The 27,804-nt window shown below is 61.1% G+C and overlaps 3 protein-coding genes across 6 annotated transcripts; 2 read left to right on the plus strand and 1 right to left on the minus strand.

The window, feature by feature from the left end:
- Positions 1 to 840: 840 nt before the first annotated feature.
- Positions 841 to 21,171, plus strand: abraxas1 (abraxas 1, BRCA1 A complex subunit). Of its 2 annotated transcripts, XM_088435234.1 has the most exons (10): positions 841 to 982; positions 15,659 to 15,811; positions 18,267 to 18,367; positions 19,337 to 19,427; positions 19,533 to 19,569; positions 19,634 to 19,897; positions 19,964 to 20,074; positions 20,151 to 20,235; positions 20,407 to 20,512; positions 20,575 to 21,171. In XM_088435234.1, the coding sequence occupies exons 3-10, from the start codon at positions 18,287 to 18,289 to the stop codon at positions 20,793 to 20,795; spliced, it is 996 nt and encodes a 331-aa protein (XP_088291360.1). In that variant the 5' UTR covers positions 841 to 982; positions 15,659 to 15,811; positions 18,267 to 18,286; the 3' UTR covers positions 20,796 to 21,171. The 2 variants fall into 2 exon arrangements, with proteins under 2 accessions (XP_088291360.1, XP_088291361.1); XM_088435235.1 differs by lacking the exon at positions 15,659 to 15,811 and having other exon boundaries at positions 949 to 982.
- Positions 20,830 to 24,023, minus strand: mrps18c (mitochondrial ribosomal protein S18C). Of its 2 annotated transcripts, none has more exons than XM_088435238.1 (6): positions 21,978 to 24,023; positions 21,779 to 21,870; positions 21,616 to 21,699; positions 21,438 to 21,495; positions 21,291 to 21,350; positions 20,830 to 20,954 (listed from the first exon to the last, which is right to left on the minus strand). In XM_088435238.1, exons 1-6 carry the CDS (start codon positions 22,051 to 22,053, stop codon positions 20,878 to 20,880), a joined length of 447 nt encoding a protein of 148 aa, XP_088291364.1. In that variant the 5' UTR covers positions 22,054 to 24,023; the 3' UTR covers positions 20,830 to 20,877. The 2 variants fall into 2 exon arrangements, with proteins under 2 accessions (XP_088291364.1, XP_088291363.1); XM_088435237.1 differs by having other exon boundaries at positions 21,779 to 21,897; positions 21,978 to 23,985.
- helq (helicase, POLQ like) lies at positions 22,465 to 27,766 on the plus strand. Of its 2 annotated transcripts, XM_088435228.1 has the most exons (18): positions 22,467 to 23,021; positions 23,129 to 23,570; positions 24,076 to 24,254; positions 24,341 to 24,541; positions 24,784 to 24,856; positions 24,923 to 25,020; positions 25,131 to 25,229; positions 25,295 to 25,440; positions 25,505 to 25,747; positions 25,811 to 25,952; positions 26,014 to 26,118; positions 26,207 to 26,396; positions 26,464 to 26,621; positions 26,707 to 26,805; positions 26,878 to 27,051; positions 27,126 to 27,239; positions 27,306 to 27,440; positions 27,545 to 27,766. In XM_088435228.1, exons 1-18 carry the CDS (start codon positions 22,998 to 23,000, stop codon positions 27,623 to 27,625), a joined length of 2,703 nt encoding a protein of 900 aa, XP_088291354.1. In that variant the 5' UTR covers positions 22,467 to 22,997; the 3' UTR covers positions 27,626 to 27,766. The 2 variants fall into 2 exon arrangements, with proteins under 2 accessions (XP_088291353.1, XP_088291354.1); XM_088435227.1 differs by having other exon boundaries at positions 22,465 to 23,021; positions 25,505 to 25,952.
- Positions 27,767 to 27,804: the final 38 nt, after the last annotated feature.

The following is a 27,804-nucleotide window of genomic DNA, read 5'->3' on the forward strand; positions in this document are numbered from 1 at the left end:
ATGTCATCATCTTCTTCAGACCGCAACCACTAAGTCCATTTTGCTAGAAAAGTCCGTTTTGTACTTTGAGTGATTTTTTTAGTTTCAACATGTCTGTTGTTCCTCTTCTCTAGCTTCTGAAGCATTATCTGATTTATATATATATATATATATATATATATATATATATATATATATATATATATATATATATATATTCGGGGCCTTCCAGGGCCTACAATATCAGCCAGGCCTTGACTCAGGTTTACAGGTCAGATGCAATTATATGAACAAAGCTTTTTATTTATTCATTTTCCAGAATTTCAGTCTGATTTCAGGTTCCAATTTCTTTATTTGAATGAATTACTCAGTCTTTTAGCATGTCATTATCATCATTTCTTTTTATAATGCGTAGTAATTCCTTTTTCACTTTCACAATGAAAAATGAACAACGACAAACAAAACAAAACTTTTACAACCGGACATTACAGATAAAAATAACAACAATATGAGACCAAAACAACATCTTGCAAAGGTTAAATAAAAATGTGTAATTTGGTGGCATTCAAACAAATTAGGATAAATGGCAAGAATTTTTTGGACCTTTCTGTCGTTTCTAAACCCAAGACATTGAAGAATCTTTTGATTTACAGATTGATGAGATTCAATGCGATCACCACACCCAACAATCGCTGAAAAACAACGAGCAACACAAACTGTCTTTGTGAACATGAAATGTTCCGAACAGAATCAAACGACAAACCTTTGCGTATAAAGTCGGTAGGCGTACCCTTTCCATTCGGTGCTCAATATCCGGGGGCTACCTGAAGGCACCCGATGACGTCGGCACTTTTGCGCGGTTTAGCGCGTCTCGCGTGACCTTCGTCGCAGGAAGTGGGAAGAAATTGCTACGCGCCGCTGAAAATTCATGTTGGAATCGAGAAAGGAAAAGAAACGAAAGGGCGGGAGGTGTGACGGGCCTTGTTGCCGGCTGCCGTCTCCGGTGAGTTTTTTCTTTCAACTTTGAGCTTCCTGTCACAACTTGTTCCATTCAACCGCTGTCAAGTGTTTTCCTCTCGTCAAGACGTCGTGCGTTCGTCCCAAGAAGCCTTTCGAAAGTCCAGAGTTTGGACAAAAAAAAAACAAGGCCAGCGTTGGCAATATTCGCCTTGTCATAAAAGCGCATGCCGTCGTTATTTATTTATTTATTTTACCGTCAAAATCTTTTCTAATTCCACCCTACTCGAGGGACCTGAATTGAGTTTTTGGGCGCTGGGTGTCAAAGCCGGGGCCCGCGGGCCGCTTCTGTCCCGCCAACCGGATTAATCCGGCCCGCGAGATCATTTTGCACAGGGTTATTGAATGTTTTATTTTTTCAATTAACGAACTGCTTGAAATGTTTAATGATGAATAGTAATGATAACGTTTTATTATTTTTAAAGGTGATTTGATTGTGTCGTTTTGAAGAGAATAGCAAATCTGAAGTTGCTGTTTTCAAGTTCCGTAAATGTAGTATACGGTGGTTGTATTGGGTATTTTTCCTTGATGCAAGCTAAAGCCATTTTTGACAGAGCCAGGCTCTTCCTTTGCGTCTACCCCGCTACGTCCTAGCACGCGCAGTCGGCGAACATCCCCGCCTTTTCACCGGGGTGTCCCGCTCCAAGCAAAATGGACAGGAATGAATGAGAATGAGGTTTGATCCGAAGAGAACTTTTCTCCCGCTTGTTTTTCTTTTCGAGCCCTTGTTGTTTTGACGGTGATTGAAGATGAGGATTTGAGTCCCTTTGCGGCGACGGTGACCGAAAGGCGGCGGGCGGCTCCCGACAAGCGTCCGTATGGCCCGATCCATTCGCCAAATGGGGATTTTGCATTTGCGCGACGGCGTGGCCCCCTCGGCCCGGCGACCCCGCCCGCGTCCGCCCGCCTTGGCTCGGAAGGAGTGGTCGGCGCGGGCCGCCGTGCCGTCGCGGGCCGCCGTGCCGTCGCGCTCTCGTTTTCAAAGAGAGACGCCTGACTCAGGACGACACGTCGCCGCGGTTACAAGGTGACGCGCGGGCGGAGGATCCGTCGGGCGGGGGGGGCGAGTCGAGCAAGTAAAAGGCTGTCGGGGTTCAGAGGTCGCGCTGTGCGCGTGAGTGAAAAAGCCAATGAATAAATGAGTGCCGCTAACAGGTTGCGTGTGCGTGCGTTTGAATAGAGGCGGGGAGGGGGCGCGGCGGGGCGGGGCGGGGCGGCCGCCCGCCCGCACAAAAGAGCATGCACAGATGGCAGCGGGCGAGTTAAAGGAAGTGGGCGGCGGCTTAGTTAAAGGAAGCCAGCGCAGGAGTTAAGACAGATGGTCCCCGCGGTCCCCGGTGGTCCCGACGACACTCTTTTCGGGGGGGGGGGGGGGGGGGGCGTGTTTACAAATGAGCCGAGGAGACAAAGTGGCGGACGCGCGTCGCCGTGACAACGCCGCTAATCGAGGCTAATCGAGGCTAATAGATGCTAATTGCGCTTTAGTCGCGCCGCTCGTCGATCACGTGGCGTGACCGCCGCCTTCTCTTATTGGCCCATGGATCTCATTCTATCTCGTTCTGACGAAAAGGAGAAATATCAAGCATTGTTTTTTTTTGTGTGTGGGGGGGGGGGGGGGGGGCTTCACGAGTTTGCCCCTTTTTTCCTAGTGCGCTTATCATGTAAAAAAAGCCAAAGCCAAAGCTGCTGCGATTGATTGTCACTCAAATGTCAAATCCAAACGTGACATTTGCGACACGTCCGCGGCGCGGACGGACAAACCGGCGTTGGCGGACAGTTAGCGACGGCGCTTTTAAATCAATTAGCTCCGCGCAATGTGATTAGGATAAGCCCCGCCTCCCGCTAACGACATGCAGGAGCGCGGTGCGGTTTGGGGATTAGGCGGCGCCGGGAGCGTCATTAGCGCGCCAATTGGATTTGAAAAGACGCGAAAGGTTTTCGGCGCTTCCCCGCAAGGTCGTCCCAAAGGCGACGGACGTTTGCTCGCCGTCTCCTCCTAACGATCCGGCGAGCGACCGAAGCCGTCCCCGCTTCTCCCGGCCAGCTTGCGCTTCCCTCTCTGGCTGGGGGCCGGGGCCGGGGGGCCGCCACGTCACTTAAGTGCTGATTCCGCTTCAGGTTTCCGGTGAAAACAGCAAACTTGTCTTCAGCCGTTTGGGAAAAAAAAGAAAAGAAGCCTTTTCTTGCTCCCAATCGGCCTCTGATTTCAAAGTAGTCAGAGGTGCGACAAACACACCTGTGTGCTCGGGAAGCCGGCGGAATAAGAATTGCGCTCTGTGCTAAACCCGTTTGGTAAAAGCCCCGGTCCCGTCTTTCCCCCTGCCGGCCCGCTGACCTCCTAAGGCGGGGGTGGGCGACTCCGGGCCTGGAGGGCCGGCGTCCTGCGTGTTTTCCAGCTTTCTCTCCCTAACGCACCTGATTTAAACCATTAGCTCATCAACAAGCTCTGCTGGAGCTTGAGAAGAATCCTAATCGTTTGATTCAGGTGTGTTTGAGAGAGAAAACAGGAAAACCTGCAGGACGCCGGCCCCCGAGGCCCGGAGTTGCCCACCCCTGTCCTAAGGGAAGTCCATCGCTCTCTTCTGGGGCACCAACTTTCTTTTTCTTTTTCTTTTTCAACACTTAGCAGCGAAAAAGCACAAATGACCAGGTGCAAACTTTTCAGCTTCGGCCAACGTTGCAAGTCGCGGGCGGGCCGCGACCCGGACCGCTCGCCGGCCGATCGCGGGGCACCTCGGACCCTTCGGCGCGTCCTGAACAAATATCCCTTCGCGGCCCGCCTACTCCAAAATACGCTTACCGGGAGCGCGGAGCCAAAGCCCCGCCCCCTTCAAGTCATCGCGGAAGCCCGGGGTCAAAGCGACGAGCCCGAAGGAAAAGCGCGAGCTCCTGTCTGGCCAGGAATTGCGCAACACGTCGGTGCCGCGCAAAGGACAAAGAGGGGCCAGAAGGCAGCAGGTGTCATTGTATCGCCGGGAGAGCAATCAGATGAGCCGGGGGGGGGGGGGGGGGGGGGGTTGTCATGCGTTGTCTGGGGGAGCCCCCCCACACTTCCCTCCTTCCTCCCCGGGGTCGCAAGGAGCCACAGATGGGCCGCCAGGCGGTCCCGCGCACGCATGGGCGAGCGGCGTACGTACGCCTCCAATTCGGGCGCCATCTTTTCATTAGCGAGCGCCGCTCATTCGCCGCCGCTCACTTGATTAAAGATCACACGGCGTGACCGCCGCCGCGCGCCGACGAGGCCCGACAGGCCCGACGCGTCGGCCCCCCCGCCGCCCGGATTATTAACGGGCGCGCTCGCGTGTCGCTCGCCTGTCGGCGCGGCCGTAGCGGAGGGGGCGGACCCCCCTCGCCCCCCATTAAGGACCATCCGTCACTGTCGGCGCCGCCAAGTGATGAATGGACCGGCCGCACGCGCGCGTCAGAAACCGGGGCTCCTCGCGACCCGCGGGGGGCGGCGCCGGCCCCGATCGGACGTGGATGAATATGCAACGGGCGGGCAAAGGTGAGGTGTTGGCGTCGCCGCCTCCTAATCAACGCGCCTGTTAAACGGCGCGCGCTCATTAGGGAGCATGTGTTGATGACGCCGCTAATTGACACGGCGGCCCCCATTTTCAGGAAGAAAGAAAACGGCGCGCCTCATGGCGTCGGGGGGAATTTCCTAAATGACGTCCAGGCGACCGGCCGCGAGTCCGCACGCGCGTCAAAGCTTATCGGACGAGGGCTCTCCGGCCCCCCCAAAAACGTGCGGCTTCCCGTTCTCAGGAAGCTTTCAAAATCCAAGAAACCGATCAAAACGCCGACCTTTTCATCGACTCGGCCCCCTGTTACAGGCGGGGACAGCGTGAGCCTTTTCGCCCAGGCGTAGCCGGGACGTTCGGGCCCCGTCGCGACAAATACAGGGGCGGTCGGCGGCAAGCGGGGGGCCGCGCCATATTGACCGAAAACCAGCGGCGGGCGCGCGGAAAGGCCGAAAGGGCCGCGGCTTTTAGGGCCGTGCCAAAAAATCCATTGGCATAACGACCGGGGTGCAAAACGTCATTCCAATGGGTAGTAAGGCTTTTTTTCAGCGCCGCGCACGCCGTGGAAAGAATCCTCCCCTTTCCAAAAAGTCGTCGTAAAAATGAATAAATTATAAAGAATATTGAAATGGAGTTTTTTTCACGACAGGTAGCGGACACCCTTGACCGGCGCTCATCTAACATCAAGCTCCTCAATGAGCTTTTGCTAATTGATTCACCTTACTTGCGGTTTCCGGTTGTCGCCGTGCCCCAAGCCATCCATCCGGTCCGTGGCCGTGGCCGGCTTCAAAAACGAGCAGGCGCGCGCGTTCCTCCCAAATAACAAAAGTCTCCCTTTGCGAGGCCTTCCCTTCTATAGAGCGAAGCGGGAAGGGTTTTTGAGCGAATCCAACCCCGTCCCTTTAAAATGGAAAAGGCCGGCCCCAAACGGAATCCCGTCCGACGCGGCCAAAGGTTTCCCCCCCGAATGGACCGGGGATGAGAAACGGGGCGCGCGCGCCGTCGCTCGCCATCCGTAACGTTGGAAGGAATGCGCCAGACAGGGTTAGGTTAGGCGACGTCGAGTTTGGCGCGCTGACTTTTTGCGAGGTTTAGGCCGCCGCGTAGATCGTGTGATGAATGTGCAATTAAGGAAACGTTGATGTACGTGGCGTGGGTCGCCATGGTAATTGTAAAGGAAGTCATATGCATAAAATTAATTATGCGGCGCAATAAGGCCCATAAATCAGGACGCCGTCAATTCCGGCGGGAGAGCTCGGGGGCGCCGCGTCGGGCGCTCGCGCGGGGGTTCCGCTCGCCGGCCGGGGTTGAAGGAAAAACGTGCGCCGTTTCTCGCCTTTTTCTCCCCGATCGGGGAAGTCGTCGCTCGTCCTCAAACGGGAAATGAACTTTTTTCCCATTTGGATTTCCCGTTTCCCGGCGGGAAGGTCGTTAGCGCGTCGTTCGTCCGAGAGCGGCCTTTTTGCCGTTAACCTCACTTTTCTTTTGCCGGGGGTGCGCTTCCCGCCCGTTTTCCTCGTTGGTCTTCGACACGCCGCCGACGCGGGAGGGTAGCGCGAGGCTGACGACGGCGCCTTCGCGACACAACAACGCCGGCGTGGCGCTAACGGCGCTTTAGCCGAACCGCGACTTCCGCACCGCGCCCGCGCGACCGAAGCTAAACGCAGTAGCGCAATTCTGGCAAAACGGCTCAGGCGCGCTGCTAGCGCAAGACCGACTCCTTGAATGACGCTGGCATAAAATCCTGTACTGTTTCTTTTCCTCGTACGAATGGAGGCGCGACGCCGGCGGCCGGGGCGCTTCCCGGCGCTTCCCGGGCGCTTCCCGGGCGCTTTCCGGAGTAAGGAAGCGGGACCGTTTGACCCGAGTCTCGCTCTCGACGGCTGCGTACGGCGGGTCGCCTGTTCCCGTAACGCTCGGCGCTAAAAGCGTCGGCTCGCGCCGGCGGAACGACGGCGAGCATGCGGACAATTTCAGCTCTGCTTTAGCGCAGCGCCGGTGCGGCGGCGCGATTAACCGCGCCATTACGTCGCCGTCGCGCTCACGCGGGCTTCGGCAAAATCCTCCCAATAGAAAACGCGCGGCAAGACAAAAACGGCGCCGCGCTAAACGAACGTGAAAAAACTGGCGGAACGCTAGCCCCCGATGCGTTCCCGCGGCGCTGACGCAACGCTGACGCCGTCGCGCGATACGGAGACGCGCCGTCGGCGCTCAAGCGCGTCAAGTCTGAAAGTCGGCGGCGTCCTCCTGACCCGCCGCCGACCCGCCGAGCGCGACGCGCTTGATGACACGCTTGTGAAGACGCGGCCCGCTCGCCCCCCTGGAAAAAACTGCGGCTCTTTGATGTTCGCACGCCGTGTCACTTCCTGTCTGACTTGCCAAAACTTTGAAAAGTTGTCCAAATATTGCAATTGGCCTTCGATGAGGCCTCGCGCCCGGACACCATGTGTGCCGCCAAGCTGTGTAAACGGCGCGCACGCGCGCCGACATGGGAAAGTTTGCGCGCCGGGAATGCGGCTAACGCGCTTCATGTGCCGCTCGTCATGTGACGCGCGGCCGCTTTCTCAGCCTGGGGCGCGATGGATGCGGGAGGTCGCCGCCCCCCCCCCAGGGACAGGCAGCAAATTAAGGCCGTTTGGACTTGCATTATTGTTACCTTTATAAGCATAAGATTTTACTTACCCTGGGGCAAATTTTCAGCCGGGGCCTTTGGTGGTTTTTGATGTGTGATCTTGAAAGGCAAAGCTTATAAAAACGCGAAGAGGCTAAACAATTGCATAGATTGGCAAAACATGTTGATTTTCAATATGCCATCCCTTCTAAATGCTTTTTTTTAATGGAGGGGAGCTGACACCCTTGACAAGCGCTTGTCTGATATTAAGCTAATTCAGCACTGTAGCGATAACTGTGGCCATTGGAGGGCGGCGTTGCCGTAGAAACGTGACATACGCCAGAATTCTAAGTAAGGGATGGAAATCAATCTTTCAAACGTTTACGTAGACATAGCACACAATAATCTTTGGGCCTTGGAAGATGGGTGAAAAATGAGCATCCGGACACTTTCGAGGTTTGCCTTTTCCCACAACGCTTGGCACCGAAAGAGTTAACTCTATCCTTGATAGACGTGCGCACACACGCACACGCTTGCGGCTGTTACGGCGTCCTTGACAAAAGTGAGCATGAGTGACAGACGGGCCCCTCCCCTTCAAGCTCGGAACAAGCTAAGGGCCCCCCGGGGGCTCGTGAGCGAGACGCCCCCCCCCCCCCCCCCCCCCCCAATGTACGGAAGGACGGCGGCGATCGGCGGCCGTTAAAGGACGTTTGGGCCCGGCTGGGAGGTCCGGTCGCCGTGACGTCGCCAAAGTGGAGGCGGGGCCTCCTTCTCCCGATTGGCGCCGGGGCCGACTTCTGCCGTCCTCGACCTCGGCGCGCTCCACTCTTTTCGGGGGCGTCTCGGCCGCCGCTCGCTATCCGGCGGGGGGACGGCGCTTCCAAATACCGTAATAGGCAGAATAGTCACAACCTTGAAGTCAGAATTACAATTCGACGGGCCGCGGAAAACGATGCGGAAACGGCTTTGGACGGGGGCGTCCGCGTGGCAGTCACGTGACCCACCGCGTCATTTGCAGCTGTGCAATCGGAGGGGAAACGTCAAAGTGTTCATCTTTTTGCTGCCTTTTGTCTGAACCAAAAAGGCCTTTTTTCTTTCTTTTTACTGCCCTTAACCCGTTGGCAAAGTCCGGGATGCGGACCCGCCCGGTTCGGGCAAAATGAAAGCGGAGCTTTGGCCGCGGGCCGTCGAGCCGCCGGTGGACGCGCGGCCTCGGTCCCCGGGGGAGGCCGCCTCCGAGTCGGCGCCAAGGTCAGAGGTGCGCGTGAAGCGCGGGGCTGACGGCGAGGCGGGCGGGCGGACGGGCGGACGCGGCCCCAACGGGGCCCGCCCGTCCCCGGGAAGGCGGCGGGAAGTGGCAGGCCGGGCTCGCGGGCCATTAGAGTGACGGCGGCGGCGGCGGCGGCGGCGACCTTGCATGCTCGCATGACAGGGCTCGCTGGGGAAAATGGGCCTCGTGCGGACGGAATTTGGCATTCCTCGCCTGATGCGACGGCGCCTACCGCGCGTGGCGTTTAACACGCCGTGTAGTGTGTGTATTGCGTGCTGTCGCTGTGTATAGATGGAGTGTGCGTGTCAGAGGTTGCGTGTTGTGTATTCTGTGCAGTCAATAATAAAGTTAAGGCTTGTGCTCACAGAAAGTTAATGAGCGACCTTGCAAAGGGACGCATGGTGTCACCGCTTCTCGGGACCCCCAGGGATTCCCGGATGTCAGGTGACAGCGCAAAGCGGCTGACCGCACAACAACAAGCCAACGTCCGCACGCACGCACGCACGCACCCGTCGTAACGGGGACGTTCCGCCGCCGTCGCAAAAGATGGGCTGACCCCAAGCCCCGCCCCCCAGCCCAATCCAATTCGAGCTTTTGACCCTCAAAAAGACCTCTGGAAACGCAAGAGGTAAAACCCGAGACAGACCGGGAAAGACGGACGGTAAAACCCGGGATCGGGTCCCCCGGAAGACAGACGGTAAAACCCGGGATCGGGTCCCCCGCCGCGCAGGGAAATCCAAGGTCACGCAAACACGCGGGCACACACGCCTTATAGCTTTGTGCCCCTGTGAAACGCGGCCGTGCAAGGGCGCGCGCTCGCGCAGGTGGCGAGCGGCTAAGGTGCCGCTGACCCTAAACAGGAAGTAAGTAGCCCAAGAAAAGGAGGAGGAAGTAGTTTGTGTGTGTGTGCGCGCGTGTGTCTTTTGCGCAGTCGCGAAGGAGACAAATGTGCTATTGAAATGGGCCCGGCGCAGATTGTGCAGGAAGTAATGAATTCCCTCCCGCGCCGAGGCGTGCGCGCGCGCGTGCGTGTGCGAGGCGAGCCGGCGGGCGAGGAAGCGAGGATGAAAATGAAATTAAATGTTGCCTTCATCTCCACAGTGGCGCATAAATCAAAATGCGGATTAGCGCGAGCGCCCGCAACGCGCCCCCTAACGGCAGGCGCGCCCCAAACGCCGGCGCTGCACGCGTACCTGCGCAAACGCCGCCTCGGAAGTACGTTCCCTTTCTTTGACGTATTGATTGTTTTCATCCGTCCGTTGACGCACACGACTAATTTATCAGTTGGCGTGTGTTGGCGGCTCCCTCGCCGTTGCCCGCCACCTCGCCAAATGTTTCGCTTTCGGTTTCCGAAAAGGAGAGCGTTTAGGGGGGTCGAAGGGGTGGGCTGAAGACAGCGCGTTGGATGTTTACGGACGTGATGGACGACCATTCGTCGAGGCGCTCGCCGTCCGCCTTTTCTCGAAAGGCATCCTCCGACGCCAGATTACGCAAATACGCAAAAGTCACTTCAAAACGCATAAACGCGTCTTGAATCGGGAAGTCAAAAACCAACGCGTAATATGGCCCCTACCGCATTTTGTCATTTGCTCCACACACGCACACGCTCTAGCGCTACACAAACGCACAAAGCGTACGGACGCTCCACACTTGCCAAACTAGCCAAAGTCAACGCACGGAGCGCACGCACTTCCAGGCGCAAGTCATTTACGGCGCGGCCCGTTGCCGTGGCGAGGCGCAAACAACAAGTTTATCGGGGCGCGCAGGCCTTCGGCGGGGGGGGCGCGGCCCGCTCTTTGCCACAATGCGCTTGTCGCGGCGGCTAATTAGCGGCCCGGCGACGCTGATGGACGGCGGCCATTTTTATCGCCGCGGGAGGGGGGGCGGACCCGGCCGACAAAAGGCCGTCAATCTACGCGTGTCGGTCTTTGTGCGGCCGGACGGCGTTTTATGATCCGGGGCGCCGCATCGCCTCGCGCTTTCCCAGCAAGCGCGCGCGTCTTTGTGTGTAAGCGCGCCCGTGCAATTGTTTGTGTGCTACGCGTGTTAAAGGGCTAGCGTGTAAGATTGGCAGCGTTTTTCGCCAAATTGTTTTTAATGACCGCCGGCACGTTTGAAACATCATGACGCGGGGGGGGGGGCACTTGTTTGTTGAAGCTACGTACGACGAAAAAGGCTCCGAATCTTACGCGCCGTCCCTTGAATACAGCGTGCGGGCAAATGCGCGCGCGTGCGCCCGCCGGTCTTTGTGCGAGTACCCGTGCGCGTCTCGACCTCGTATGTGGCTTTGTGCGCATCCCTGCGCCTTTGTATAGCGAGCGCGTCCATGAAACGGCGGGCCGTTAACGAGCGTCTTAATGGCAGCGGATTGTCGGCCGTGACGCTTTGTGGCCGGAGATAACTTTGGGCCTCGGCGCGGCGCAGATTGCGGGCGATAAAAGGGGCGGGGCCGGGCCAGAGAGGCGGCCGCCTCGTTAGCGAGCGCGCAAACGAGGACGACAAACAGCCGCTGGCGAAAACAACAAAAAAAAAAGCGCCGAAGGCGGCCCTCGCGGCGACGTTATCTCCCCGGCGGCGGCGGCGGCGGCGGCGGCCATGTCTCGGCGTTAGCATCTCGGCGCTTGACAATGATGGACGTGTCCCATTAGGCTGCTCTCCAGCTGCTGCGGCCTTGCTCTTCTTTCGCCGATTATTACGAGCGCAACATGAAAGGCTTTGTCAAGCGCGAAGGCTTGATTTCCTCCCCCGACTGCGCGCCGCCACGCGATCCCCGGGCCTCGGTTCAATTCCCGCAGCTAATGCTAACATAACAAATTAGCATGGCGTTTTGGCACCAAGCGCTCCGACGTCTTTTTTTCCCGCTATTCTTTGTTGTAAGACGACGCGAGTTTGGTTTCTCCGGTTGTGTTTCTTGTTAAAGATCCAAGTGAAGACGTATTGACAAATCCCAGTCCGCCGTCGCGGGTGAAAGTCGGCTCTTGTCCTCTTTCTAAGGCGGCGTAACAAGAAGATAATCGAGGCGCATAAAGCGAGCGCAATGCTGACGTAACTGTAAGGCAGCGTTAGCATCGCTTTGTTTGAAGCCTACGTTGAATTTTGTGCGCTTATGGAATTATGCTAAAGCTATGCTAAGCCGCGCTCGCGTCGCGCTCAATGTTTTTCCACGTTCTTTGCGCCGACGTCGCGCAAATGTAATGTTAGCATATCGACGCTGTTGCGTCCCATTCGCCGGAGCGCCCCCTCTCGCTCTGTTTATGCGGCGCTCGCCGCCCTCCCTTGGCCAAGAAAGGTCGAGCGGGCGCGGCGCCGCGCGGCGCTGGCTTTTAGCGAGCCAATGAAGCGCAAGACGAATTAGCTTTTAAGCTTAGCGCCGTAGTTGCATTAAGGCGCCGTCCGTCTTCATTAGCGTTGCGTTTGTTCATTAGCTTGTTCATTAGCGCCTCCGCGCCGCCCCGTCAAGGTTGAAATAGACGCGGCGGGACGACCAATCACGCGCGACCGTCACGGACGACCATCAGCTCTCGGCGGAAGCGCGCCGCCGCCGGTCGCCGTTAGCGTTAATCGACCTATTAGAGATGAAACATTTCCGGGGGGGGGGGGGGGGACGTTAACCTCGGGCCACGCCCACTCCACTCTGCCGGTCGCCATTAAGCAAAATGGGCTCGGCGACCGCCTCGTCACCTTTGACCCTCGACGCTACGTTCTCGCGAGTTGTCGCGGTGACACCCACGCGCAGAATTTCCGCAACGTACGTGAATACCGTAACAACTAAGCGGACACCGGTCGCCATCCCATCGAGGGGCCCAAAGACAAACGGCGGAACGATTGACAGTCGCCGCGCTAACGTGGGATCGGTCGCTACGAATTGACAAACGTGGACGGCTCGCCGGCCAACGTCAGACAATGTGTTAGGGAACAACGGACGCACGCTAATTCAACGGTGTCCAAACTACGGCACCGGTGCCATTTGTGGCCCGGCCCCTGCGGTTTAGCGACCGGCGCCGTATCCGCTAAAAACACATTTTCACATTGCTAATATCATAAAGTCCGAAAACGTGTCCTTTAAACAAAAATAATAACTACATACCTTTTGTAGACCTAATAACCACATTATGTAGACCGGGGCTGTCAAACTTTTTTGAATATTTCTTTTTTACTGCGGGCCATATTGTAGTTCTAGTTTTTGTCAGAAGGCCGTAATGCCCGTGAAGTCAAAAAGCTTTTCAAGTTCGCGGCACACTTTGCTAGTCTTGTCATCGGAGGCCGGTAAAAAGTGTTTACAAGGGAGATCGGGGGACAATTTCCCCCCCAAATTTGAAGACAACTCGCAAGTTTGGTAGGCAGAAACCTGGAGTCAAATCAGTCAGTCATTTTGCGGGCCGCGTAAAAACATCTGTCCCCGGGCCTTGACCTTGACACCCGGGATATTCGCAGCGTACCTTTTTAAGTCTCGAAAAACAAAAGACGCAAAGCGACGAAAGCGCGGGTCGGGTCGGGGCGGGGCGGGGCGGGGCGGGCGGGTCGGGTCTTTCTGTCGGGTCGTTCGCAGCCTCGATGGGAAAAGGCCAAGCGCTGAGATTGGGATCCGCGACCTCCCGACTTTTCCAGGATGGCGCCTCGCCCACGTGTGCACAATGACTCTTTCTTTCGGGGTTCGCCGTTCTTTTTCTCCAATATCTTTGGCACGCTCGCTCAAATAAACAGCCGCGTGTCTTCTGACGTCAGGCTGAGCGCAGTCAACGCGGAACGCCGCGCGCCGCGGCCCACACACACACACGCTCGCTCCCGCGCCGCCGCCAGTCATGCGCGTCTCAACACGCCCCATGCCGCGATGGACACGTATCGTCGCGCGCACGCGCCCTCGCACACTTCCCGTTGGCTTATTGCACTTTTATGGTAAAAAGACACATTAGCAATCTGTCAGAGTCCAGATGGACCAATCGTAACACGCGCGCAGAAAAGCGCAGATGCGGCAAAAAACCACACGCGTGCCCAGAACCCACACAAACAGCAGTACGCGCAAAGACGCGGCGGCGCGATCCATGAGCCGACGTAAACGCGCGTCGGGGTTTTGCCGACAAATACCAAATGTGTCAAACGTACACGGGAACCGTCGCGCGCTTAGGTTGGCATTTTAGCATATTAGCATCCCTTCGGGTAAACCCCGGGGAGCGAGGCTTGCGGTCGGAGGCGCGGCATTGCGGGAATGCCGGATGATGTCACGGCCAAGCGGCGGCGCGGCGCTCGTTAGCGGCCGTCGATCAATTAAGAAGCACTTAGCGTGATTTAATAACGTTCGCCCGCTCGGTTAGCGCTCTAATCCCATTAGCCGTTAGCTTCTGGGAAGCCCCGAGGTCGGCGCTCGGCCGTCTCCAACTTTCGCCTTTGCCGACCTCGCGGCGAACGACACGCCGACGGCGACTTTGCCCGGAGCCGAAATAACGCCAGTGTCGCGCTAGCGGTATGCTACCGTTTTGCCACCGTTTTGCCGGTATAGCGTTTTGCCACCGGCGCCGATATTGCCTTTGCGGGCGCTAACGTCAAATATCGCGTCGGCCTCCGCGTTTTGCTAACGTGTTGTCACCGGATGGGGCTCCGCCACCGCTCCGCGGGCCGAACCTCCTCCTCCGCCGACCCGATCTCGTGGAGTCTGTAGCCGCGTGTAGCTCCGCCCCTTGCCGGTTGTCAGGGCGACCGGCCGATTCAATTAAACATTGATTAGCCGTCGCACGAGCGGTCCCGATGATCGATGGCGCGGGTGGCGCGGCTGGCGCGGCTGGCGCGGCTGGCGCGGCTAGCGCGGCTAACGCGGCTAACGCGGCCGCGTTTGACAGCGATCGGGCGATCAATCAATCATCCGTCCGTCAATCAACGGCGTCCCGACGGAAGGAAGCGTTAGCGCGTTAGCCATCGATTTAGAGGCGGACGCACGCGAGGCTTTTATTGTGGCGGCGCGTGGGCGGGGGGGGCAATGATGGGATGACCCGGCGGCGGTCCCGGGGGGCAACATGTCTGCCGGCAGACGCTAAGCGATTAGCGTGCTAGAAAAGCAATAAGGTCATAAAAATTGCATCTCGCTCCGGAACGCCGCCGTAAATCCGCGCCGGGTGGGGCGGCCCGGGGGCGGGGGCGTACGGGGGAATGACTTTGAAGAGCTCGTCATCTTCAATCTATTTTCCCGCCGCCGCATGTCGCCGCATAGCCGCACTTCATTACGGGCCGCGGGCGGCCCCGCCCCCGGGCCCCCGGGGGCCCGGGCGGCTTAAGACCTCATCAGAAGCTTCATTGAACGCTCGAGTCTCCCCATCGATCGGCCCTCCAAATTAAAAGCACCGTTTGCGCTGAGCCTCGCTCTTAATGCGCTGAGCCCGCCCCCCCCACCGCTTAGCCACAAATTAGTAACGCGTAATCGCCGCGTGCGCGCTCAAGCTGGGCGAACCCGCAAAGTGTCAAATAGAAGGAAGGATAAATATGTCATGAAGGGATCTGCCGTGGGCGCGCTAGCGGGGTGATTGGCTGGGCCGGCCGGGCCCGGGCGGGGGGGTTCAAATGAAATGTTCCAGGCCGCATCGAATTCAATTACATGCCGCTCACTCGCAGCGACACCCCGGCGGACACGCGGCCGCGCTCCAGACACCCGCTCGCAAAGGCGCCAAATGACTTTCCGGGCACAAAACTGCACGACGAGTCGCAGGGCACAATGAAAAGGCCGCGCGCCGGCCGGCCGCCGCAAGGCGACGCGGACGTACACGCGTACCGTAACCGTACGCCGGTAACGAGCTAGCGCGCGCGCCACCGCCCGAGTACGCGACAAGCGAGCCGGACAAAAGACGCAACAAGTCGCGGCAATGCGTTCCCACCTGCGTGATTTTGTTTGCTTTTTTGGGTTAGGGTTTCCCGCCGCGTACGCGCATGCATGCGCCTTCAGCTTTCTTTGCGCGAGTCGGCCGCGTGTGAATGCGCGCGCGCGCGCGCTCCTGGTTTTTGCCGGGGACCAAGTTGCGCATTTGGCCATCTTTGCGGGGGGCCCGGCTGTTTTTCAGCGACCCACGCGGCTCGGACGTTGGGGCCGGTCGTGACGGGCCCGGGCTTTTTTGAGGGCGGGGCGCAGCTCTCCGAGAATTTTGCTCCACGTCGGGCTAAGGCCGATCTCTCGCGACGCCGAGCAAACGCGCGGATGGCCTCCCCCTCGTTCCGTAGAAACCTTTGCATTTTTCCCCCGCGATTCGGCGCGCGCCTTTCCTTGCGCGTGCGGCGCAGGTGACGTCAAACGTGAAACGACGGACGGACGGACGGCGAGGAGGAGGGGGCGAGCGCCGGCCAGATGCCATCTCCAATTTCCTGGGCCACTTTGTCCACTTGACGCGGGCGGAAGGAAGGAGGCCAAAGCCAAAGCCCGAGCGCGCGCTCGAGGTGAGCGTCTTTCCCGCCGACCCCTCCCTTTTTAATATGAGACAGCTCGTCTCACTTCCCGTTTGCGCCGCTCGGCTTCCTGTTTACGCCGCGTCCCGTCCGTCGGCCCGCCGGCGCCTCGGAGGCGATCGGGGCCACTTGACCCCGCCCCTCGCGCGGCCGCCGCCCCTTGAATCCTTCCTCGTGGCGCGGCTTTGCAGAAAACCGCATCGTCTGTTCGGCGGCGTGGAAATAGAAGGCCGCCGCCCGGCTTGGCGAGCCCCCCCCCACGAGGAAGGAGAAGACGCACACGCTCGGTCGCAAAGGAGGCGCGGTCAACACCCGCCGTACTGTTTTTGCACGCCCGCAAACACTCGCCCCCGCACATGACACCGCTCCCGATCGGGAAGCCCCGAGCGTGCGCCGGGACTTTTTTCCGTCTCGCGCTCGCTCAAGATGCCGCTTACTAAAACGCGTGTTACCTTTGTTACGGAATACGCAGGAGAGATTTTCCGCGGTTAGCGCACGCCAGTACTTGCGGCACGCCGACGACGCGCCGACGGGATCGTAACAGAAAAACGCGCCGCTCGCGGTATTTTGGCGAAACCGCCTTCGCCGTCGTCTTGGTAATGGAAGGAATCGGAGAGCCCGAGCCGGCCCGGCCGCCCTCCGCCTGCGACGCGCGGCGTAAGCGGCGGAGCGGAATGGGTAACTGCGGCGGCCTCTTTGTCTCCCCCTTCCTGTCCGTAAGTGCGGCTCGTGTCGGGCGGCGGCCCCTGACCCGTCGGCGCGCCGCCGACACGATTGCTTTTGTTCTGTCGGGAATATTTAACGCGTGTTCATAAAAGGCGCGGCGCGGGTCGGGGCCGGGTTAACAAAGCCGGTTAACCGTCTCGGCGACGCCGACCTTCGGCGCCGGCGGCCGCGCCGCCGCGGGTCGCCGGGGTCACGTTCAATTTCCACTCGCGCCGGCGGAAAATGAAAAGTCGTCATTTGCACAAATCTGAATAATTCACTCGGGCCGCCGCTGATGAAAACATGCCGGCCGGGATAAAGGACGCGCCGCCTCCCCCGCGACCCCCTCCACGCACGCCCCGGCGGCTAATGATGAATCTGCCGCGAGAATGAATCGAGCCCCCCCCCCCCCCCCCCCGGCCGCCGTTTCCAGCCGCCGTTTCAAGTGATCGCCAATCAATTAAGGCGGCCGACGGCGAACGTCTTGTTAGCGTCCGGTCGGACCGCTCGATTTACCTCCGGGGGCGGCGGCGCCTCACCTGCGAAAAGGAGAGGGGGGGGGCGCCCATTATGCAAATGCGCCAAGCAAGCGAAACCCAGCAATGAACGAGCGAAGCCATCCTTTGAGCGGCATTAAAACTTCATCCATCAGGCGGGCCCGGGGGGGGACGGGGCCCGCGGGGGGACGGGGCCCGCGGGGGGACGGGGCCCGCGGGGGGACGGGGCCCGCGGGGGGACGGGGCCCGCGGGGGGACGGGGCCCGCGGCCCTGCCGCCAAACGTAAAGACGCCAAAGCCGACTTCGGCCGCGCGACGTCGCTTGCACGAGAACGGGGACCAGAAAAAGACACGCCATCTCTTTGTGGACACGGCACGCAGGGAACATATAGACAAAGTTGAGACGGAGCGCTCGCCAGCCCGCGTCGGGGTCCCGAGCGACCGAGAGCGCGTCCGAGCGAACGCTCGGGGACGTCGGGGTCCTCGCCGGCGTCGGCCTACGCCGAGCCGGTCCGGGAGAAGGTTTGCGTCCCGCCGACGCACCCGATTCAAACCATCGGCGATCCCCGCGACCGTCGCGATGGTTCGAATCGACGGAAACATCCAAAAGACGCGGGGTAGGCGGCCCTCCGGGACCGGCCCCGGACCCGAGCCGGCCCGGCCGGGTGTTCCCCAGCCACTCTGGCGCCGCTAGAACGGCTATTGCCGTCTTCTAACAATCGATGACCCCGCTGCAGGCGCTGCTCAACCGACCGACTACTCTCTCGTTGGAGGATGCAGAGAAAAGCCCGCCAAAAGCGCAGGTCATGTGGGCCAAGTGTGGTGTTGTGGCGCCACCTGCCGAACAAATTGGAACTGCGGTTACGAGACAATTGGAGCCCTCGACGCTCGCGTTCCTTTTGTCTTGATTGTCCCTAAACTCGTCTACGTTCTTTTTGAGTCGGTTAGTTCGTTGGATAGTTGATTAGTCGACGAAGACATTTCGAGCCGGGAAATTAGTCCCTACACCGATTTCAACTTTGTTTTATGATATCTTTCCATTGATTTTGAAAAATCTGCTTTTATACTGGTCTCAACGTGAGGAGAAAGTCTTTTCTCTTAATTGGAAAAGAACGTGCGTAATATCAATGCATTGCACCCTTTTTAATAAACGTCAGCCTTGTCTTTGGTCGCGTGGCCGTTGCAAGATTGCGCACGAATTGCGCATGGTCCAATTCGTTGGTTTGTTTGTTTTTTTTTTTCAGCGCCGGCCGATCGAGCAAAGATGGCGGAGGCCACAGTACGGATCCCCGGAATAGTTTTGACCTCGCTCATGTTTCAGCACATCAACAAAGACTCGGACGCGGTGAGGGAAAGGCCGACGGTTTATCATTTATGTCATTTCCAGCTTGCGTTTGGCCGCTTAGCTCGGCGCTAGCCACTTAGCGTCGCCACGCCCGGAGCGGATCCGTCGCGCCGGTGCGTACGAGAGGGGTCCGATTAGCCATCGGGCGCTCCCAGTGACCCACAATGCACTTGGAAAAAGTCGAGCGAGTCGACGGTGCGGAGCGGCCGCCGCTTTCTCGCGAGTATCAAGAGCTAGAACGACTAAACGCCACCGGCGAAGGAATTACGGTCGTTTCTGAGTACGTGCGTTTTGTTCGTTCGCGCGATATCGCCGTCTCCTGCGCCCGCGAGACGTCGGAGGCGCGGCGGTCACGTGATGTGGGACGCGGAAGCGAGGCTCGTCCCAATGGCCGAACAGAAAGAGGCCGACCGGGCTCGACACCTTCAAGGGTCAACCCGGAAACGGTCGCCGCCCGAACAAATCGGACGAAAGACTTCTAGCCTTGTAAGAAAGGCAACCCGTGCCGTCTTTATCCGACGCAGACTGAACCTTTAGTAGTCTACGCATTTGTACAGCGTTGTCGAACCTTACGGGCATCGTGTGTAAGATTTCGAGCGGTTTTTTTTTCACTCCGGACAGCAGGAGGCGCTGCATTTGCCATTGTCCGTAGCTATAACAAACATGGCCGCCTCCACCTGACCGATGATTACATCTCAAGCACATCGTTGGCCATTGAGAACACATTCATTTGGGTGCTTTTAACATTTACAATCGACGAATCTATTCTTCTTTCACGAAAAAACGCTCTAAATCTTGAAGGTTTTTTGTTGTAAAACAGAAGAATATGTCCCCCATTTGTGAAAAAGCTCTGGGGAGCCACTAGCGCGGCGCTAAAGAGCCCCGCGGGCGCCCATTGCCCGCCGGGCAAAAATAGCCTTTTCCGATCCGGAGCGTGACCAGGAGCGGCGCCGGCGTTGTGTCGAGCAGGAAGGCTTGATCCTGGGCGACAACCGCGTGGAGGAGCGCGTGACCATCAGCGACGCGCAGGAAGACCGCGTTGACCTTCGGCAATCTTACAGTAAGCCGTCCGTGGCGCTATTAAGGAAGAATACGAGGCGAGTAGCTTGAAAGTTCTACAAAGGCGACTTTCCGGGTCGGCGCCGGCCGCCGGATCTTGTCGCAGGCGTCCACAAGCACGTGTGCTGCCGGCAACCCAACGCGTGAGTGCGCCGGCGCGCGGAGGACGGGCGTAACCACGGGCGTAACCGCGCGCGTCTCGCGCAGCTGGTACGACGCGGCGGGCAGGGTGGACGCGGCGGCGCTCCGAAGGCTCCTGGGGTCCGACCGGCCGGAGCGCGTCATCGGCTGGTACCGCCAGCGCAGGAACTCGGAGCGGCAGATGAGCATGCGCGAGAAGGCGGTCCACCGGAACCTGAAGGCCGCCCTGCGCGCGCCGCACGCCATCTTCCTGCTGGTGACCGGCGGCGCGCTGACAGAGGAGGGCTCCACCCACCGCGCCGAATACGCCGCCTTCCTCTCGGCCGACAGGTGACCCCCCCCCCCGGATCCCCCTCGGCCTCGGCCGCGCGATCGTGACGCCGTGTCGTCGTGAAGGCGGGTGCCCGTGGCGGTCTCCAACTTGGCCTCGCTGGACCTCGGGGCATACTGGACGGCGTCCCCGCCGCGCTCGGCGCCGGGCTACCGGCGCGCCGTCGCCCGCCACAGGTAGCGGCCGCGCGGGAGCTCGCCGGCGGGGCGGGGCGGGGCGGGGCGGAGCTCCTGACTCCGTTTCCCTTTCAAGTTCCGAGCTGCTGGACGCCGGCGGGCAGTTGGCGCACGTGGACGCCGTCAACGCCATGAACCGCTCGCTGCAGGACGAGCTTCGGGTGAGCCGGACCGCGCCGCCTCCCTCGCGCGCCTCGGCTAGGGGCCCGCCCACAAATCCGCCGGCCGGCGCCACGTTGACTTTCTGTTTTTGCTCGTCGCATTTCGAGCCGTTTTCAAACCGTTTCCTTTTTCCCCGCGTCGTCTTCGTCCTCTTTGTGTGGACCGAGCAGAGGGCGTGCGACGCGGTGGTGGAGAGCGAGCGCGCGGCGCACGCCATCCTGGCGGACGTCCGCGGGCTCAGGAGGAAGCTCGGCGAGCGAGCCAAAGCCGGCAAAGGTAACGCGGCCGCCGTCTGGGACGCGGCGGGGGGTCAGCTTGCCGTTTGCCGCCCCCCGCAGAGGTCGCGCCCGCGGCGAGCGGGAACGTCCGCCTCCGGCTCGGCGTGGCCGCGCTCTTCCCCCGCTCGCCGCTCTTGGCCTCGTGCACGCTGACGCTGGACGCCTTCCCCGTGCCGGACGGCGCCGGCTCCCGGACCGAGCCGGGCTCCCCGCGACCGCTCGCCGCCGGGAAAAGGACGGCCGGCAAGAGGAAGCGGCGCAAAGGTGACCCCGCCAAGTGATGTCATCGGCGGGAAAGCCGGCACGCGGCGGTCGTCGGTTGAGATACATTTATTGAGCGCCGACCGAAAGGGAGAGGCGGGGCTAATCCGCATGTTTGATGCTGCAAATGTTGGGGTCCCTCATCAACTCCGGATGTTTGTGTGTCACCGACATGAACCCTGGGGGGGGGCAAACACGCAAACGTCAGAATCCACCACTTTGTGCCTTCCCACTGAGATAAAAGCATCACCCTGTTTTCGCGCGCCCAAAATAAAGACGAGTTTTCGACGAGAACAATTTGACTTTGGGGGGGGTGCCAGCAGAATACTTATTGCGAGGGGATCAAGGATTCGTGCTTTGGGGTTTCGCTTTCCCGTCAGTGGCATTTAGCCGGCCAGAGTTTTAGTGACGGTAGAAAAAGCTTTCGCTCACAAGTCAATGAGTGAAAAGGTCACTCTTATCTCAAGGCCTCTTTGGGTTACGCGTTTGAAGGTGCGGAAATCGTGTGACATTACCCATGGCGTGCGCCTTCTTGATGGCTTTGGTGACTTCCCTTTGTTTGCGCCCGCACAAGCCTGCCGCGGACACACAGCCGAGTGTGGCTCATCCGCTCGCTCGCTCGCTCGCGCGCGCGCGGCTGACTTGCGGGCGGGCGGCTTTACCTGTGACGTGGCGGCCGTAGATCCTTCCCGTGTGCGGCGAGACGAACTGCGAGAGGAGCTGCGCGCAAAGCCCGTTAAAGCTACATTGAAAAGCGAGAGCGGGGGGGAAAAGCTCGCCCGCCCCGCCGCTGCGAAGTTACCGTGCGGCGCCATCCCGACGTCCCCCCGCTCGACCCACCTGGATGTTCTTGAAGTCCACCGCGACGTTGCAGAGGACGCAACCTTTGAGCGGCTCCTTGTACGGGTCCTCCATCTCGACGAGCTGCCGGCCGTCGAGGAAGACAAAGTCCGCAATGTCATCCGGCCGGCGCAAAGTCAGGGAGGGGCGGCGGGCGACTCACCGCCTCGCGGTTGTCACGGCGTCGCGGCGCGCGATCGCCAGCGGCGACGGACGCGCTCGTCCGAGCTGCGGCGACGGACGCGCTCGTCCGAGCTGCGGCGACGGACGCGCTCGTCCGAGCTGCGGCCGGCGCGGCGCAAAGACAAGGCGGCGGTTAGCGTTAGCGCCAAGACGACGAACGCAGACCTTACGACGCTAACCTGCGGCTCGGCTCGCGTTTCCGAGACGCCGAAGGACGCCAAATAATAAACAATGCGCTCGCTTCGGAGGAAACATGTTTACCCTAACGCGATCCGGAACTTGTACTCATTTACTTCCGGTGCGCCCCACTTCCTTGCAGTTTTACAAAGTCCGACGAGATATTTTTCCTACCTACAGATGTTTAAGCTTCAAATCATTTTCTTTGCGTTCCTTCTGATCACTATTCGCGCGACTCCTCGTTTTTTTGTTTTGTTTTTTAGTTCCGACCTACTTTTTCCAGTCCGATCGTTCCTACCTTATTAAATCCTCGCGATTGTTTTGTATTGATTGATTCCGCATTCCGATTTTCAATCATACTCGTCGAATAAACCCGTTAATGGAAAAAATTATTAAAATGAAGGGGAAAAAAAACTAGTTTAGCGAGCGTTGTACCACGTGACGCCCCGGCGACGCCGGCCCGGCCGGAAGCGCTGACGTTTGGATTTCAAACGACAAACGACAGCCAGGACAACGCGGCCGGTTTCACGAAAACTTCAAGCTAACGAACTGATACGTATCAAAAATTATACACGCGTGGATGCTGTTTTCGGGGAGGGAGGGTTGTCGGAGAAGGTTTGGTTGTCGGAGAAGGTTTGGTTGTCGGAGAAGGTTTGGCGAGCCAATCGGGAGCAGAAGCGGCCTCGACAAAGACTAGCTCCAAGGCGCGACGTTGTCCGGTTGCTTCATTAAATGCTAAGGTTAAAAAGTAGCGGTCCAGGCGTTGCGTCTGCACGATGTGTCGCGATGCCAACTTCTTTCTAATGACGGCTATCGATGGGCGTCGCGTCGTGATGGTAATGCTTCCGCGTGGCTTCGGCGTGTCAGCTTGCGTTGTTTGGAGCTTGCCCGCGACTTCCGGCGGGTCACGTGCGCACGAAGGACTCGAAGTCGATCATGAAATGAAGTTTTGAAAAGAAGAAATTGGAAACAAAAGAGAAGAGCGATTAAGGACGGCCTGACCGGTGGAGGCAAAGGTCGTCATGGATGACATGCGGGAGTCGGAGGTGATTTAATTGTACTAACTGCATGACATGCGACCGTGGCCAATGTAACGCGACCAAACAAACGAGCCGGTTGTGGGTTAAAACTGCCGACCGACGGCCTTTGTCAGGGCGGCGACGGCGAGGACCTGTTCGGCGACTGCGACAGCCTCCTGCAGGACGAGACCCTGCTGGCCGAGCTGGAGCGGGCGGACCGCTTGGCGGACCGCTTGGCGGCGCGCTTGGCGGAGCGTTCGCCGCAGGAAGCCAAAAGGCGCAAGGTGGACGCCGGCTCCGCCGCCTCCGCCGCCTCCGCCGCCGCCCCGGAGGACGGGAGGCGGGACCGGAGAAGCGTGAGCGAGCGCGTCAAGAAGATGCTGCGATGCAACGCGGCCTCGCCCGCCGGGCCTTCCCGCTCGGCCGCCATGAAGGAGGCGGCGCTTAAGCGGGAGGTGGGCGGCGCCGTCCGGGCCGCGGAGGCCGCCGACGCCGACGACCTGGGACCTTTCTTCGGACTGCCCGCCAAAGTCAAGGATCTGCTCTTCGGGCTCAGGGGAATCGAGAGCCTTTACGGTGGGTGGCGCGGCGACGTCTCGTCTCGCGGCGAGCGCCGCCGCGTCGGACTTGACTTTTTCGTCGGAGCCGCGCGTCGGGCCCGCAGCCGTCGCCGAGCGTCTCTTTCCGAAACGCCGGCCTCGCTTTAACTCGCTCGATCCCAAAGACGCATTTCGACCTTTTTCGCCGGTCCGGGCGTTCAGTGGAGAAGCGTCTGCCGCCAAATTGAATTCAGCCATCGATTAGGTCATGACTGACTGGCGCCTCAAGCGACCCGTGACTTTAGTGCCAAATGAGGGACGCCGGCCCATCGCGATAGCAGACGGGTGTCAAACTCAAGGCCCGGGGCCAGGACTTACGCCAAATCCGTTCGCCGGCCCTCCGCCGCGAAGCGCGGCTAGCATCCGGCGCCAAAGCGCGTTTGGGCTCAGCGCCCGGTCGCGTAAGGCGGTCGGCCGGTCGGCCGGCCGCCGGCCGAATTTGTTTCGGAAGTACTCCAAATGGAGCCGGACCCGCCCTTCAGCGTGGCAGGAGGCCTGCCTGGACCTGGAGTGCGTGCGGGCGCGGCGGAACCTGATCTACACGCTGCCCACGGGCGGCGGCAAGACGCTGGTGGCCGAGCTCCTCATGCTGCGCCAGCTGCTGTGCGCCAAGCGCAGCTGCGTCTTGGTCCTGCCCTACGTGGCCCTGGTCCAGGAGAAGGTGGGAGGGACGGCGGGGCCCGAGGACCCCGGGGCGGGGCGGGGCGGGGCGGGGCGCGCCGCCTGACCCACGCCTTTTTGCCGCAGGTGCGCGGGCTGGCCGCCTTGGGCCTGGAGCTGGACTTCCTGGTGGAGGAGTACGCCGGCGGCAAGGGCAGGTTCCCGCCCGTCAAGAGGCGGGGCCGGCGCTCGCTCTACGTGGCCACCATCGAGAAGGCGCACGCCCTGGTGGACGCGCTGCTGGAGGAGCGCGCCCTGGGCCGCGTGGGCCTGCTGGTGGTGGACGAGGTGAGCGTGGCCGAGTCGGACGCCGATCGGGTGCGGCTCCCCGCCGATCGGGTCGGGTGCGGCTCCCCGCCGATCGGGTGCGGCTCCCCGCCGATCGGGTCGGGTGCGGCTCCCCGCCGATCGGGTGCGGCTCCCCGCCTCCCGTTGGCGGGACGCCCCGGATTTCCCGTCTTTCCCCTCGGACGTCTCGCGCGGAGGGTTTGGGGACACCCCGACAGCCGGGTCTTTCTTTTTCTGTGCAGCTGCACATGCTGGGCGAGGGCAGGCGAGGCGCCTTGCTGGAAATCACCCTGGCCAAAGTTCTGCACTTCAGCCGTAAGCGCCGCCGCCGCCGCCGCCGCCCCTCCGCGACCGCGTCACCGCCGATCCTTTGCGCGGCAGGCGACACGCAGGTCATCGGCATGAGCGCCACCTTGGGGAACATCGGAGAAGTGCGGAGCTTCCTCAAGGCCGAGCACTACCGCGACGACTTCCGGCCCGTGAGTGCGCCTTTGGCCGTCCGGCCCCTGCGCGGGGCTCGCCGTCGTTGGCCGGCCGTCGTTGGCCGGCCGTCGTTGGCCGGCCGTCGTTAGCCGGCCCCCGCCCTCAGGTGCGGCTGAAGGAGCGCGTGAAGCTGGGCGACGGCATCTACGAGGCGGACGCCGAGGAGGAGGGGGGCTTCCGCCTGTGCCGTCGCCTGAAGACCGAGGTAGGCGCCCGGCGCGCCCCCCCCCCCCCCCCCCCCCTCCCGCCCGCTCACGCGTGCCCCCGCAGTACTCGAGCGCCATGCGCAAGGCGGACCCGGACCACATCGTGGCGCTGGTGACGGAGGTCATCCCCCGGCACTCCTGCCTGCTCTTCTGCCCCACCAAGAAAAACTGCGAGAACGTGGCCCTCATGATCTGCAAGTACCTGCGGCGGTGAGTGCGCCGCGGCGGCGCGGGGAGCGCGCCGAGCGCCGAGTCACGCCGCCCGCCCCCGCAGGGACCTCTTCCTGGAGCGCCGGCGGGCCGACAAGGAGGCGCTGCTGCGGCAGCTGGAGGAATGCGGCGGGGGCCGGCTGTGCCCGCTCCTGCGCCGGACCGTCCCCCTGGGCGTGGCCTACCACCACGGCGGCCTGACGGCCGACGAGCGCCGCCTGCTGGAGGAGGCCTACGCCGCCGGCGTCCTCCGCCTGCTGGCCTGCACGTCCACGCTGGCCGCCGGCGTCAACCTGCCCGCCCGCAGGTGGGGCCCCGGGCCGGCCGAACCCGCGCGAGCGCGTCTTGAAAGCCGCCGCGCGCCGGCCAGGGTGATCGTGCGGGCGCCGCTGGTGGCGCGGGAGGCGCTGAAGACCAGCCGGTACAAGCAGATGGCGGGCCGGGCCGGCCGGGCCGGGCTGGACAGCGAGGGCGAGAGCATCCTCATCCTGCAGGAGGCGCAGCGCCAGCAGGTGGGCCCGTACGCTTGCCCCGCCGCGTCCCGGCTTCCCGTCAGCCGCCGTGCGCTTCCAGGCCAAGGCGCTGCTGTGCGCCCCCGTGGAGAATTGCTACAGCTGCCTGCTGGACGACGAGCGCAAAAATCTGCTGGGCCTCATCCTCTCCCTCGTCGGCTTGAAGGTAGGCCGCGTGGCGGGCGGGGAGCACAAATCGCGCCTCCCTCTCTTCTTCAAGCTGCGCGCCATTTACGAGCGTTGCGCGCGCGCAGCTGGCGTCCGGCTTGGAGGAGCTGGAAGAGTTTTTGCGCGGGACGCTGCTCTTTGTGCAGCGGCGGCGCGCCGGCGTGTGCCTGGAGGAGGCGCTGCGGCAGGGCCTTCAGCTGCTCCAGGTCAAAGGTCTCCTGGAGGTGCAAGGCCAGGCCCTGCGGGTCACGCCGCTGGGCCGGGCCACCTTTAAAGGTGCCGGCCCGCCGCTTCGCCGTCCGTCGGCCCGCCCGCCTCAGCGTGACGCCGCGCGCGCCCTCAGGTTGCGTGGACGTGAGCTGCGCCGAAGTTCTGTACCGGGACCTCCGGCGGGGCCTGGAGGGCCTCGTCCTCAACACGTTCCTTCACCTGGTCTTTCTGGTCACCCCGTACGACCTGGCCGCCGCCTGCGCGCCCGATTGGATGACCTTCTACACGCAGGTGCGGGGCTGGCGCCGGGCCGGCGCTTCCACGCGGGTCCGGGGCGCGCGCGGGGCTGACGCCGGGCCGGCGCTTTGTGCGGCAGATGTCCTTGCTGTCGCCGGAGGAGCTGAAAATGTGCGCCGCGGCGGGCGTTCCCGAAAGCTCGGTGGCCAGGAGGGCGGCGGGGCACGGCGCGGGCAAGGTCGGGCCCGCCGGCGGCGCCCGCCCGCCTGCCCGCGCGCGCGCCGGTCTTGACGCCAAGGCGTGCTTCCAGAGCGACGACGAGCTGGCGGCCAAGCGCCTGTATCTGGCCTTGGTCCTGATGGCGCTGCTGAAGGACGGCGACCTTTGGGGCGCCGCCCAAAAGTTCCAGCTCAGCCGCGGCTTCGTTCAGTCGCTCTCCAGCTCGGCCGCCGCCTTCTGCTCCTGCGCGCTGCACTTTGCGCAGGTCCGGCCGGCGTGGCCTTTTTTCCAATGCGCCCGCCGGCTTGCGCCGTGACCTAAATGCGTTTGGGCGCGTAGGAGCTGGACGCGCTGTGGCCGTACCGCCCCCTGTTGGAGGCGCTGCTGCGACGCCTCAGCTACTGCGCCAAGGCGGAGCTCATCCCCCTGATGGAGGTGGCGGGGGTCATGGAGGTCAGGACGCGCGGCGGCGCGGCGCAGCGCGAGCGCGCGTTCACGCGCGACGGTCGTTGCGGGCAGGCGCGCGCCAAGCAGCTCCACGCCGCCGGCTACACCACGCTGACGCACCTGGCCAACGCCGACGCCGCCCTGCTGGTCAGGACGCTGGAGCGCCTCAGCAGGAAACAGGCCGTTCAAATGGTGGCCTCGGCCAAGGTGGGCGCGGCCCGCCCGCCCGCCCGCCCGCCCGCCCGCCCGCCCGCCCGCCCGCGCGCGCGCGCTGGCGGCCCGCGCGGGCTTGACCGCCGTACGCGTTTCAGATGCTGCTCAAGGAGAGGGCGGCCGCGCTGCAGCAGGAAGTGGAGCAGCTGCTGGCCGCGCCGCCCGACCGGCCCGAGTGAGCGCCTCGAGGCGGATGAGCGTAGCCGCCAACGCGCCGAAGATCATCCGAGGAACGCGGCCACGAAACGCCAAAGCGCTCCCGCTCTGTTTTTAACTCTCATCAAATGTGTCAAAGTCCAAATAAACGTCCATGAAAACAACTCGCGTGGGAGACTTCAGACGCACCGGTTTGCGTTTG

The sequence above is a fragment of the Hippichthys cyanospilos genome, chromosome 15, assembly GCF_059441005.1.
Source record: "Hippichthys cyanospilos isolate Australia breed blue-spotted pipefish chromosome 15, RoL_Hcya_1.0, whole genome shotgun sequence".
In the NCBI taxonomy this organism is placed as follows: Eukaryota; Metazoa; Chordata; class Actinopteri; order Syngnathiformes; family Syngnathidae; genus Hippichthys; species Hippichthys cyanospilos.